At 36.3% G+C, this 12696-nt stretch overlaps 1 protein-coding gene across 3 annotated transcripts; it reads right to left on the minus strand.

Moving 5' to 3' along the window:
- Positions 1 to 822: 822 nt before the first annotated feature.
- LOC111188278 (uncharacterized) lies at positions 823 to 11306 on the minus strand. 3 transcript variants are annotated; one of them, XM_049463054.1, is made up of 14 exons: positions 11109 to 11306; positions 7140 to 7327; positions 6843 to 7065; positions 6680 to 6755; positions 5526 to 5797; positions 5357 to 5414; positions 4990 to 5083; positions 4542 to 4702; positions 3241 to 3438; positions 3066 to 3152; positions 2691 to 2944; positions 2257 to 2385; positions 1539 to 1653; positions 823 to 1304 (listed from the first exon to the last, which is right to left on the minus strand). In XM_049463054.1, exons 1-14 carry the CDS (start codon positions 11121 to 11123, stop codon positions 1087 to 1089), a joined length of 2088 nt encoding a protein of 695 aa, XP_049319011.1. In that variant the 5' UTR covers positions 11124 to 11306; the 3' UTR covers positions 823 to 1086. The 3 variants fall into 3 exon arrangements, with proteins under 3 accessions (XP_049319011.1, XP_049319013.1, XP_049319012.1); XM_049463056.1 differs by lacking the exon at positions 7140 to 7327; XM_049463055.1 differs by lacking the exons at positions 823 to 1304; positions 1539 to 1653 and adding an exon at positions 1695 to 2168.
- Between the last annotated feature and the right edge of the window lie 1390 nt (positions 11307 to 12696).

Here is a 12696-nt window from a genome sequence, read left to right on the forward strand (position 1 = left end):
TTTAGTTAAACAGGGTTTCCACTCCATCCAGATAAAAACGTTCAACTCCAGCAGAAAAGTTCCGCTCACCCACAGTCATTTTAACGAGGTAATCAATAATATGAGGAAACTAACCATTCAGCCCTGTCTTCACTATGGTTCAGTTTAACATTACATTAAAATTAAACCAGTGAATAAAAACTGTTATTAATGAAGCATAATGTAGAAATACGATGCTGTGTCTCTGAAGCTGTGGTGTACAGGGCACTGCTACATGTTTGCATGCCTGATTTTCTCCTTCCTAAATGAAGCACACTAAATGCAAGTTAGTGTGTCTGTTCAGAGACGATGAGATGTTTATGATCTTGTCAAGCTCTGCTTGATTTCAGGATCATAGGCAGATTTCACTGTGTGCATACTGCTGCCGTTAGCCTATTGTGCAGAGCTATGTGCATTTTTAGAAATATAAGAGAATGAGAGCATTTAATTTTGAGTAATATCATGGTTATTTTGGACAAAAAACTCTACATTGTGATATCAATGTTATTGTGCAGCCCTACTTGAAACTATACCAGTTTCTGGCTATTATCGTTATTTATTCATTTAGTTTCTTTTCTTTTCAGCAATTATACCTTGCACATCTGGACTGGGATGAATGTGGGTTGCCTGAAGACCCACCCCATGGAATCACTGTGCCTACAACACCTTCTCCTTTGATCCCCGAAGAACTGGCAGCACTGAAGTCAGCCATCAATCCCCTGGGACATTCTGAATCATACGGTGCAGACATCTACTTGGCTACAATCCAGTACATCCAGAATATTTTAGGACAAATCTAACATGGACAAATGGAGTACTGCATTCAACAACACTTTTTTTTTTATTATTATTATTTCATCATAGATTATACGTGTTGTAAGAACAAGAATAAACGTTTTTTTTTTATCTACAAACTCAGAAGTGTATCGAACTGAATACAAAGAACTACACTTGTTTGAGAGTAAACAGTTAATTTGGGTTGCTTGACAGGCAGAACTGTACTATTTTTGAAAAATAAAACATTAAGAACTTGACTATAGAGTGGCAGTCTTCTTTTTTTTTTTTCCTTCACACAAGCCCAAAGCCAGTGTCAGAAGTGTTGATGCATGCTTGCAGCTCTTCCTTAAACTTTGAAAAGTCCTTGTAGTGGGCTGGAAGGCGTAGAGTTTCGAAGCACGTTGAGGACTTTGGTAAGTTACAGGCGATGACTTCCACTGTGAGGCTAAGAGCAGGAACTTCCCACCCCACCCAGAACTTCAGGAGTGATTTAAGTTCATCACTGGATGCTACAAAACATGTTATTAACATTAGAAACTAATATATATATATATATATATGTATATAAAACTTTTTTTTTAAATTATGCATCGCTCAGTCAGAGCTAAAACTGTTGAGTGCATGGATTTTCCTGCATAAAAATAAAATATTCCTGAATTAAGTTAAAATATGCCTTTGAACAGATGTCTCCTGGACATTGGTCCACCTGAACTACAAATGAGAACTGAAGTGTAATTCCTTACCATTTTCAATAAACTGGCGGAGGTAGCCAGTCACACGGCTCTTATCTTCGACAGAGCGACTGTTGTCATCGTCGTCTTCTGTAATTGTAGGCCAGCTGATGCAGTTTAGAATGCTCTACATACACCATGCAGGATACAGAAGCAATTAAAGTTATTTAAATGTTATTGCAAATTAGGTTGTAGTAACACTTTCAGCTTCTTTTGCAATAAACCAATCAAAGAAAAATTAATGACTAGTTTCTTAAAATTAAACACAAATATTGCCTATTGCAGTTTTGTAATTAAATCAACCACTTCAATTGGCTTTAAGAAGGAGCTGAAAAGCACTCATCATTAGAATTCCCATTTTGCATAATTTGCAAAATCCACTTGTTATATTTGTTGATATTTTAAATGATTGTTTGATTTATTGCAGACACTTGATGGTTTGTAAATCTAGCTAATAAAACAGGCATTGGACAATTTCAAAACAAGTTTTTTGAAAAATAGCTTGTTTCTCTGATAACCAGAAACTTTACAGACATGTAAAGTTGGAAGTACATCTGGTCTTTGAGTCATTAGTGACCACAGCTCTGTCTCTTTCAGTCCTTTTCGAATCTGCTTAATTTGCTTCATGCTTCGTCCAATTACCTAGAGAGAGAAAAGCATGTTATTCATAGCATAGTTGTTTAATAGAGACAACCAGAGTATTGCAGAAGCTTTAAAAGTATTTTATTACCGCATGATGTAGCAACTTATCAAAGAGCCATCTTCGATTTCCTTTGGTTACTACAGGAAGGTCCCATGAAAGACACAAAGCATTGACACTCTCTTTTTCACTTGCTGACAGCTCAGAGTTTCCTTCCAGCTTAAAGGCAAACAAAGATTTAAGGTAAATTAATTCATTTTAAAGCAAATTAATTTAATAATAAAAATGTGAATGTACACAAGCAAGTACTTGGTCCCTAGCAGGCCACTGTCCTGCACAGATTGTTTCCTCTATTAATATTTTAATGTATGAAGTCCTTTTTAATTGGCTGATAGCTTGCATCAGATGGTAAATGAAAAACTTTATAAAACTGTGGTTGTTCAGGAACTGAATTTGACCCCTGCATAACATTTTGTAACAATTAGCAAAAATTCTACAACATATCCAATTTGCAAAATACACACCAGCTTAATTTTCTCGCGAAGATCAAGATCAGGGCAGTCACAGATTTCAATAACTGCTGTTTCAGCTTTGCCTCCTGAAAGTATGTGAATAACAGCAGGGCTAAGCCCTGACAAAGCAGGACCTCCATGCAAAAAACAGTGGCCAATCATTCTGCCAGCCATCAGAAACAAATCACTCTCAACTAGGAATGCTGATGTTGAAGGTACAAGGTGGTCTGACTCTCCATCAAACAGCCTTGTAACACATGCATGTCCTAAGCAGAGAGAAGAAAATGTGATGTGATGAGACATAGGGGGGAAAAGGATGATAAAACTTAGACAATACAGAATATATCAATAATGCAGCTTTAATACAATCAATCACACCTGACATACCAAAGTTTAAACAGAAACCAAGTTTCAGCTTCTGCATAACCATGGAAATTAAGAATCTGTTTACTCCTTCGCCAATGGCAGGATCACCTAGTACAAGAGTACAAAAAGATGCAGGATTAGTTAACTTTTTCTATATAATATAAAAAAAAATGATAAGCTATAAAGTATTGATGACCTTCAAGTCTGCATTGCAGAGGCCTTGCCCATTCTATGTTGCCTGCTTTATAAAATCTGATCAGGGCCATTTCTTGGTCTGAGACACTGTCCCTAAGATCAACATGCAAATGCAGAGGCTTCTCTGATGCATGAATGTCGAGCACAGTTTCCCTGTCCATGCGTGCTGTCCTGGCTATGTCTGGTATAGTCTTCCAGTCTATATTATGAAAAAAAAGAAGAAAAAAAAAAGAACATCAAGTTATATTTAATAAATGAAAGAGTGAACAAGGAATACATGGAATGTGGACCCAGCAGCAACCAAACAATTGATTTAATTTAATTAATTGTGTTATATTTGGCTAACTTGATCAATTCACGTTTATTTATGCAACAGAGCAACTTACAAAAATGTTGTAGCAGGACAGAGAATCAGATACAACATTAAAACATACAACATAGAACTCCCACTTCGGGACAATAGGTATTTTGTCTTATCATGATAAACGTTCTTATCGTATTGACAATATGCTTTAATAAGTATAGAGATATCATTAGTGCTTAAAATACACTGACCCAGCTGTACATTATAACAGTGTAAAAATCAGTTAAATTGGATGATGTACATCATAAATACAAATCACTATTATGTGCATGAAAGAGCATTTGAATAGCAAAATCTGCAACAGTTGGTGATGTCATGATAAATACTGTGTATTGTGAAAATGTTTTTAAATAAATGTGACAATATTTTTACCATGTCACCCAGCTCTATCAGTGTGTGGTTACATACACCAAGATTGGTGGCTTTACTGTTCATATTGATATTGGAATTTTATTGTATCGACCGAAATTAAGAAATAACATGATATACATTTTGGCCACTTCCTCCATACCTCCACTATGATAACCCTCATTATGAGCATATGATACAGGCGTTGCTTCAGTTATCATAATTCTACAACCAGGATAATCATAGTTAGCACACATAACTTACTTTTCACTTGTTTGGTTGCTGCTGCTTGATGGTCCTGTGAAGCTTTCTGCTTTAGGGTCCTCCATAAAAATTACATTGTGTTGCAGTTAGGGCATATCATGATAATACCAGTCGTGATTTTTTTTTCTTTTGTGACAGGCAGCAAAAAGTTACATTTGTCCTGTGATGTGACTATTGCACATGTACACACTGCAATATTGATGCTGAAATGATATAATGTGCAGCCCTACTTGCAGTTCACTTTTGTTGTGTTTATGAACGTTGATATTTTCCAGCCACCATATGAAATATGCTAAAGATGATATATAAACATCCTACACACTTACCCTCTGCTTTCTTAGCATCAGGACATACTGTGGGAAAGTTATCTGGCTTATTCTGCACATGTGTGGTATGCAAAGTTGTACCAGATGATCCCTCCCCTGCTTCAGTATCCAGTAATCTTGACCGCGCTTTGTCAGTCATATACAGAGTCAGATTTGACGGGCTGAAATACAAACATACATATACATATGATCACTCCCAAAGGTTATTTATCTTGTGAAAGCCTGGGACAAACACTCACTGAACTACAATCACTTCCATAACCAGGTGTACAAAACCAAACAGCTAGGCATGCAGACTGCTTCTACAAACATTAATGAAAGAAGGTGTCACTGTTATAGCAGTTAAGCTTAAAAGAAAGTTACAACCCAGTTTAAAAGAAAAAAAAGTGTCAAAAATGCACACTAAATATCTAAATGGATTGCATATTAGGAAAAGTAAAGTACATACCTCTCTCCACATGAACTAGCATGCATCTCAATGCAGTCAGCAGGGTACTCAACTTGGCATATCGGACAGTTTTTCTTAGACGCGTCAGGTGACACTTAATTAGTGGAAAATAGGAAAACAAAAATGAGACTTTAAACTTACTAAATAATGTCCTTACATATCAACAAAAAAAGAAAGCAGCGCTGCACTTGTGGATATTTTTTCAGAGAGCAGGATTTCACATTAAAGATGGACAACTTAAACTCAATAGTGAAAATGACTACTGGACTGCCTTGAATTAGAATACTGTGCATTGTAAATCTAATACCTAGTAACCAGAACACTTTTATCACTGATATTAAATAAAAATCAAATTGTTTCTACTTACACTCATTCTGAATGCTGGATACAAAACAAACATCAGGATCCATGTCTTTTACTTGTTCCTAAAAAAAAAAGTGCTTAAAAATGTGACATTATCAGATTTAAGTTAAGCATTTAAGCTTTCAGCCTCTAAATACAATAAGGCCTACTCAATTAAGATGTCATTATCTTACTTGGTCACTATCTTCAGAAGACCTGGTACAGGCCTGCACATGTAGAGCAAGAACTTGCAAAGGTAAAGTTTCACCACATGTATTGCACTGCGATTTCGGCATTTTGCTGAATTCTGGGGAATCATGAGGAAGCGGCATGATGTCTATTTCCTCTTGCAGTGGAACAATAAAAATAATGTGTTTTCCGTTGTTGGATACACTTTTCAAGTGTTTTGCATTGTAGCCTTCAGACTCTGGTGGGATGACTGTCAGTTTTCTCTGCCCACTTCCTCCTTTAGCAGTATTCAGGGGAAAGAGAAGAAATTATGTACAAGTTAATTTTAATGAAACTGCCCCTTGTAAAAGAAAAGTGGACTTTTTTTAAACAAGTAGAAAATTACACACTTTTAGCATTAACAATTATGCATACCTAAATAAATACTAAATGTACTATTTTGGAACAACTTATTGCAATTTAAGTATATTTAAATTGTAATTAATCTATATTTATATACAACTTAAAAGCATTAAGTTGTGCTTTTGATTTTGAGTACATTTTATGGAAATACAGAGAAAATATATTTAATGTGTATTTTCATAAAGTATATGAAATAGAAAATGTACTTTTAGTATTCTTTTGAACATTTGGACATACTTTAAGTGCTTTTAAGTATAATTCCTTTTCACAAGGGTGATCTATTTAGGCACTAAACACTTGTCATATGAACATACACTATATTGCCAGAAGTATTTTTTCACCCATCCAAATCACTGAATGTTCCTATCAGTTACATGGGTACATGTGTATAAAACCAAGAACCTAGTCATGCAGACTGCTTCTACAAACATTAGTGAAAGAATGGGTCACTCTCAGGAGATCAGTGAATTACAGCATTGTACCATGAAATGATGCAGCACCTATGCAACAAGTCCAGTCATGAAATTTGTACCAGTGCACAAAGCAAGCTCCCGATAGAACAGCTTTGGGCTGAACTGGACTATAAACTATGAGCCAGGTCTTCTCGTCCAGCACAAATGTCTGATCTCACTAATGCTCTTCTAGAAGAATGGTCAACAATTCCCATAAACACACTCCAAACCTTGAGGAAATACCTTTGGCAATACAGAGTTCTTTTATATAATATCCATTTAATATGATTTCCCTATGTGCTTACCTGATGCCTTGTACAGCAACCATCCACCAGACAACTTCTCCAGTTTAGGATATTCAGAGGCTAACAATTCTGAGATCTTTAAAAGTAAAAATTACATGTATTTATTCCATTAACCATGACCAAAGACCTTATGATTCTAATTAACTATTTTGGCCATACTCACCTCTGTATGGTTGCTGTTCTCAGGCATGGTTATCTGACGTTTACCCAAACCTGCCATTAACAGCTTGAGCTCCTGAAATCCTTCAGGGGTCTTGTTCATGGGTCTTGGAAGCAAGTAAAACTGCAGGTTGGTGATTTTTGTGGCTGGCTTAACAGTTTTCAGTGGTGTAGGAAATCTGCGTTTACCGCCGACTCGTTCTCTTTTGAAGATGCCAGGAAAGGCCCTATGGACATTGAAAGAGAGATGATGCAAAACTGGTCCACAAAGACACAATTATTTTTGAATAACGTTTGCAACCTTGCCATCTCCTGCTGGACACTGGCCTGTCTCTCCTGACTCGACCCTTGATTGACAGACTGACTCTGAGTGAGTCCCTGAACTTGGGACTGATGTGGACCCTGACTTGACTGTTGAATGGTTTCTGTTCCTGTTATAAGTTGGAGTAAATTTCTTGCAGCCCTTTCAATATGGGCATACTCTGGCTTCTAAAAGCAAATACATAAACACAACATTTAACAAATTACCCATAATCCTGCAAACCTCATCATGTCCTGTAGAAGGAGTGACTGTTTAGTCTACTACATTTAGCGATAGAAAAACAAAAAAATTGGAACTTTGTATTATTGCAGTAATAATATTCTTGGCGATATGACAAGACAATGATTTTTTTTTTATAATTTCAAGAATCCACTATGCAACAAAATGAATATCAAGTTTGGCGATATTGCTGTATACAAAATGATGACACACCCCTAACTGAGATATAAAAAAATACAGGAATTTATCAGACTGTAACAGAATTCAAATGATCCAATGTCATGATCCTAATAATACATCCAATATATCCAGTACTGAAGTAAAATAAATGATACTGGACAGACTAAATCTGTGTCTAGTAGATGTTTTATTTGAAATGAGAAGTGTTTTCTTTTCAATTAAATCTCTTTTTTAAATTATATGATGAATTGTGAGTTCTTAGTGCTCTGAAAATCACATCTAAATTCCACTGTACAAGCCATTTCAGTCAGAGCCATAGTCAATAATCAGCAAGTTATTTACAATATATATGACTGACTACTGCTTTACAATCAGATGCCAACGCTAGCATCTTCACCTACTAGTTAATGGCTACAAACTAGTGATGCTACCCTTGAACCTGAAGCTTCGAGGCGTGTGTTGAAAAAACGACACGCATTGGTTCGAATCACTGAGCCGATGCTTGATTCGTTCTACAAAGATCACGTGACCAATGACGTCCGAAGCTTCATTTCGGCACACAACCACGTGACTGCTTCAGGGAAAGATTCAAAAGCGGCAAATCCTGGCGCGCAGTTCGAGGGTTGTTAGCGGAGATACAGAGAGCGAGAGAGAGCGAGAGAGAGCGAGAGAGAGCGAGAGAGAGCGAGAGAGAGCGAGAGAGCGAGAGAGAGAGAGAGAGAGAGCGAGAGAGAGAGAGAGAGAGAGAGAGAGAGAGAGAGAGAGAGAGAGAGAGAGAGAGAGAGAGAGAGAGAGAGAGAGAGAGAGAGAGAGAGAGAGAGAGATAGATAGATAGATAGATAGATAGATAGATAGATAGATAGATAGATAGATAGATAGATAGATAGATAGATAGATAGATAGATAGATAGATCATATATAGATAGATAGATATAGATAGTAGATAATAAAATATTAGAATGGAACCAGTAAGAAAAAGAGGCCGTTCTGAAGTTTGGGAACACTTTGAACTTTTGCCATCAAATAAAGTAGAAAATTATTATTTAGAAAATATAAACTTTGAAAGAAAACTATGCCTTTTAGACATATGGCATTTTATTAGTTCTGTAAGAGTGTACAATAATATATATATATATATATATATCCTCATAGTTCAATGTGTGTACTGTCATGGCGTACATCCAGTAAAAGTGTTGCCTTATGACAACATATTTTGAAATAACCAACTGAACCCCAGCACTGTGGAAAATTTTTTATTCCTAAATAAAAACTAAATTACACATGTACATAACCACGTCCATTAAATATGTGCCCCCTGCCCCTTACACAAGCACCTTCACCTTTATGAGCATACATTTCTTTCATCAAATTCTTCCATATCCCCCATGCAGCATATCTACATGAGCCTTGCCTATGGAAAAATAGGCAATGGACTAGTGATACATGTAAACATGTTACAAACCCTGCTTGGAAAGATGTGAATAATAGTGAATAATATAATTTTAAAATTTGGTATATTAACAGATTAATAACATGGTGAAGGGAAAAAAGCAACAATGTGAATGCAATTAGAATTACAAGTGTAGTTTCTGCAGTGTGCCTTATCAAGGTACATTCTAAGTGTATTATATATTAATTAAAAATATATTACAGTTATGTCTTTTAATATAATGCATTAAATTATCCAGACATCAAAGTATTCTTCCATTTCCTTTTTTCAGTTTTTATTTAAACCTCAAATGTCATGTAAATGCACTGGAACAGGTTTAAAAACTGTAAAAAGACAAAAAAAACGCCCCTCGTCCTTTAAATACACAAAGCACTTTCAGGTTTTGCCCACCAGGTGCCGCTGATGTCCACTGTGTTATGAAGCTCCGAGTAATGAACCTTTTTTCGATACAATTAGGAAAAAGTAGTGATGCTACCCTTGAACCTGAAGCTTCGAGGCGTGTGTTGAAAAAACGACACGCATTGGTTCGAATCACTGAGCCGATGCTTGATTCGTTCTACAAAGATCACGTGACCAATGACGTCCGAAGCTTCATTTCGGCACACAACCACGTGACTGCTTCAGGGAAAGATTCAAAAGCGGCAAATCCTGGCGCGCAGTTCGAGGGTTGTTAGCGGAGATACAGATACAGAGACAGAGACAGAGAGCGAGAGCGAGAGCGAGAGCGAGAGCGAGAGCGAGAGATAGATAGATAGATAGATAGATAGATAGATAGATAGATAGGATAAGATATAGATAGATCATATATAGATAGATAGATAAGATATAGATAGTAGATAATAAAATATTAGAATGGAACCAGTAAGAAAAAGAGGCCGTTCTGAAGTTTGGGAACACTTTGAACTTTTGCCATCAAATAAGGTAGAAAATTATTATTTAGAAAATATAAACTTTGAAAGAAAACTATGCCTTTTAGACATATGGCATTTTATTAGTTCTGTAAGAGTGTAAAATAATTATATATATATATATATATATATATATATATATATATATATATATATATATATATATATATATATATATATATATATCCTCATAGTTCAATGTGTGTACTGTCATGGCGTACATCCAGTAAAAGTGTTGCCTTATGACAACATATTTTGAAATAACCAACTGAACCCCAGCACTGTGGAAAATTTTTTATTCCTAAATAAAAACTAAATTACACATGTACATAACCACGTCCATTAAATATGTGCCCCCTGCCCCTTACACAAGCACCTTCACCTTTATGAGCATACATTTCTTTCATCAAATTCTTCCATATCCCCCATGCAGCATATCTACATGAGCCTTGCCTATGGAAAAATAGGCAATGGACTAGTGATACATGTAAACATGTTACAAACCCTGCTTGGAAAGATGTGAATAATAGTGAATAATATAATTTTAAAATTTGGTATATTAACAGATTAATAACATGGTGAAGGGAAAAAAGCAACAATGTGAATGCAATTAGAATTACAAGTGTAGTTTCTCCAGTGTGCCTTATCAAGGTACATTCTAAGTGTATTATATATTAATTAAAAATATATTACAGTTATGTCTTTTAATATAATGCATTAAATTACCAAGACATCAAAGTATTCTTCCATTTCCTTTTTTCAGTTTTTATTTAAACCTCAAATGTCATGTAAATGCACTGGAACAGGTTTAAAAACTGTAAAAAGACAAAAAAAAAACGCCCCTCGTCCTTTAAATACACAAAGCACTTTCAGGTTTTGCCCACCAGGTGCCGCTGATGTCCACTGTGTTATGAAGCTCCGAGTAATGAACCTTTTTTCGATACAATTAGGAAAAAGGCTTCAGTGCTTCAGAAAGCCTCGGTTTGCCATCACTAGGAAAAAGGCTTCAGTGCTTCAGAAAGCCTCGGTTTGCCATCACTACTACAAACTATGTTATGGGCAATGATACATTAAGGCACTCACAAAGCAGCCCTCTTCCTAGACTTCAGACTCAAAAGTTCAAACTGCAATAAGCTATGACTCAACAGATAAAGTTCAACAAATGCATGAAAACCATAGATAAAAACTCACCTGCTGGCTGCTCATCGTGAAAAGCTGCGGACTCCATATAGAAGCAGCCGGACTGGAGAGCTTGATTTCCCGCGCAGCCACTTCTTGTAAAGTGTCCCACAGCGCCACCTGCTGTTCTGGGGCAATCCATTTGTACGAGGGCAGGGTGCATTTGTTAGAAAATCCCCACACGAGTTTGCGACTCCGCTAAAAGTGTGCCAAAAGCAGGGCCGCCGCTCTGCATACGCAGACAACGCAGCCAGCGTTAGGCCTCAACCATTTTGCAGTTGCAGGGAGCCAAATTGACTGAGAATGAAATGTGTTGAAATTATGACATTATTAAATTTAAAACCCAATGTGAATTATTTATGATACGCTCATCTTTTTTGTCTTTAAACATTGCATGGGGCACCTACTCTACTACTTAAAAGCGGCACGTTATTATTTTTGTGCATAATATAATGCCCCCACCCCTATTGCCTGAAATGGCACGGCTCGGTTTGCTCTGTTGGTTGTTGCCAGATGTGACATTTTCCAGTCAAATAAATAATCAAAAAATGCATGGAGGCGCTAAATCTTGCGCATGTTTAACCATTTTTAAAGTGTATGTGGCCATTCTATACAAAAACTTGTCCAGTGCAATATTTGTGTAAGTTAAAAACTTAAAATAAAATAAACAAATAGGATGAAAAATCGTAACTTATCTGGCAACCTTAGTCCTAACTAAAGTAGCAAAGCTACTTGAGTTTGGCAGGAGACAAGTTCACCGCGAAGTTGCTACTAAATGGTAATTCAACTATGAAGCGACGGTTTGAGTCTGGAGCTGAGAAGAAGAAAAAGAAGCAGAAAGATGAGGCCCATGCATCCCTTTCTGGTGAGTAACTTCGATGATAAAGGTTTAAATAGTTTTGATTACTTCATGTTCAGTGGTGTTGCCTGAGCTAGTTACGTTGGCTTTGCTGATTTGGTAGCTTTAAACGCTTAACTAGAAACTAATCTGGGTATTGCAAGGCACGTGGCACGTTTGCAAATAGTAGTAGTGTAGTTTGAAGATTTTTAGTGACTTTAATAAAAAAATAATAAACAGAGTAGCCTACCTATTGACTAATGCCGTCAGTGCACTATCCAAATGCTCTGTATGACAGCAGGATCAGACAGCTCTATAGATTTTGACAGGCTGATATAAATACACCACGAATATAAACGATAATTTCATAACCTTTAAGGCTGGCTTGTGTAAATGACGTGTCCACTGCTTAAAATAGACATGCATCGTTTCATTTATTATTTATACATTATAAATAGTACTCTTGTGCTGTTCTTCACTGTTATTGGCCTTACTTATAACGTTGTAAATATTCACAGTTACATGTGTAATTTTAATAAATAGTAGAATTTTGCGTAAAGCTTTTGTGTTTGTGTGTGTTTTTTTTTTTTTTTTTTTTTGGGGGAGGGCTCTCCCTGACCAGTTATGCTTAGGGCCTCCAAAACCTTAGCAGCGGCCCTGGCCAAAAGTCACGTGATTTACAAATGGGCCGTGCGGGTTCGCGAATCATGACAGGTATGTTTGAAAATCATGTTTTATTTATTTATTCATTGCTTTTTGCAT

This window comes from Astyanax mexicanus, chromosome 13, assembly GCF_023375975.1.
Source record: "Astyanax mexicanus isolate ESR-SI-001 chromosome 13, AstMex3_surface, whole genome shotgun sequence".
Classification (NCBI taxonomy): domain Eukaryota; kingdom Metazoa; phylum Chordata; class Actinopteri; order Characiformes; family Acestrorhamphidae; genus Astyanax; species Astyanax mexicanus.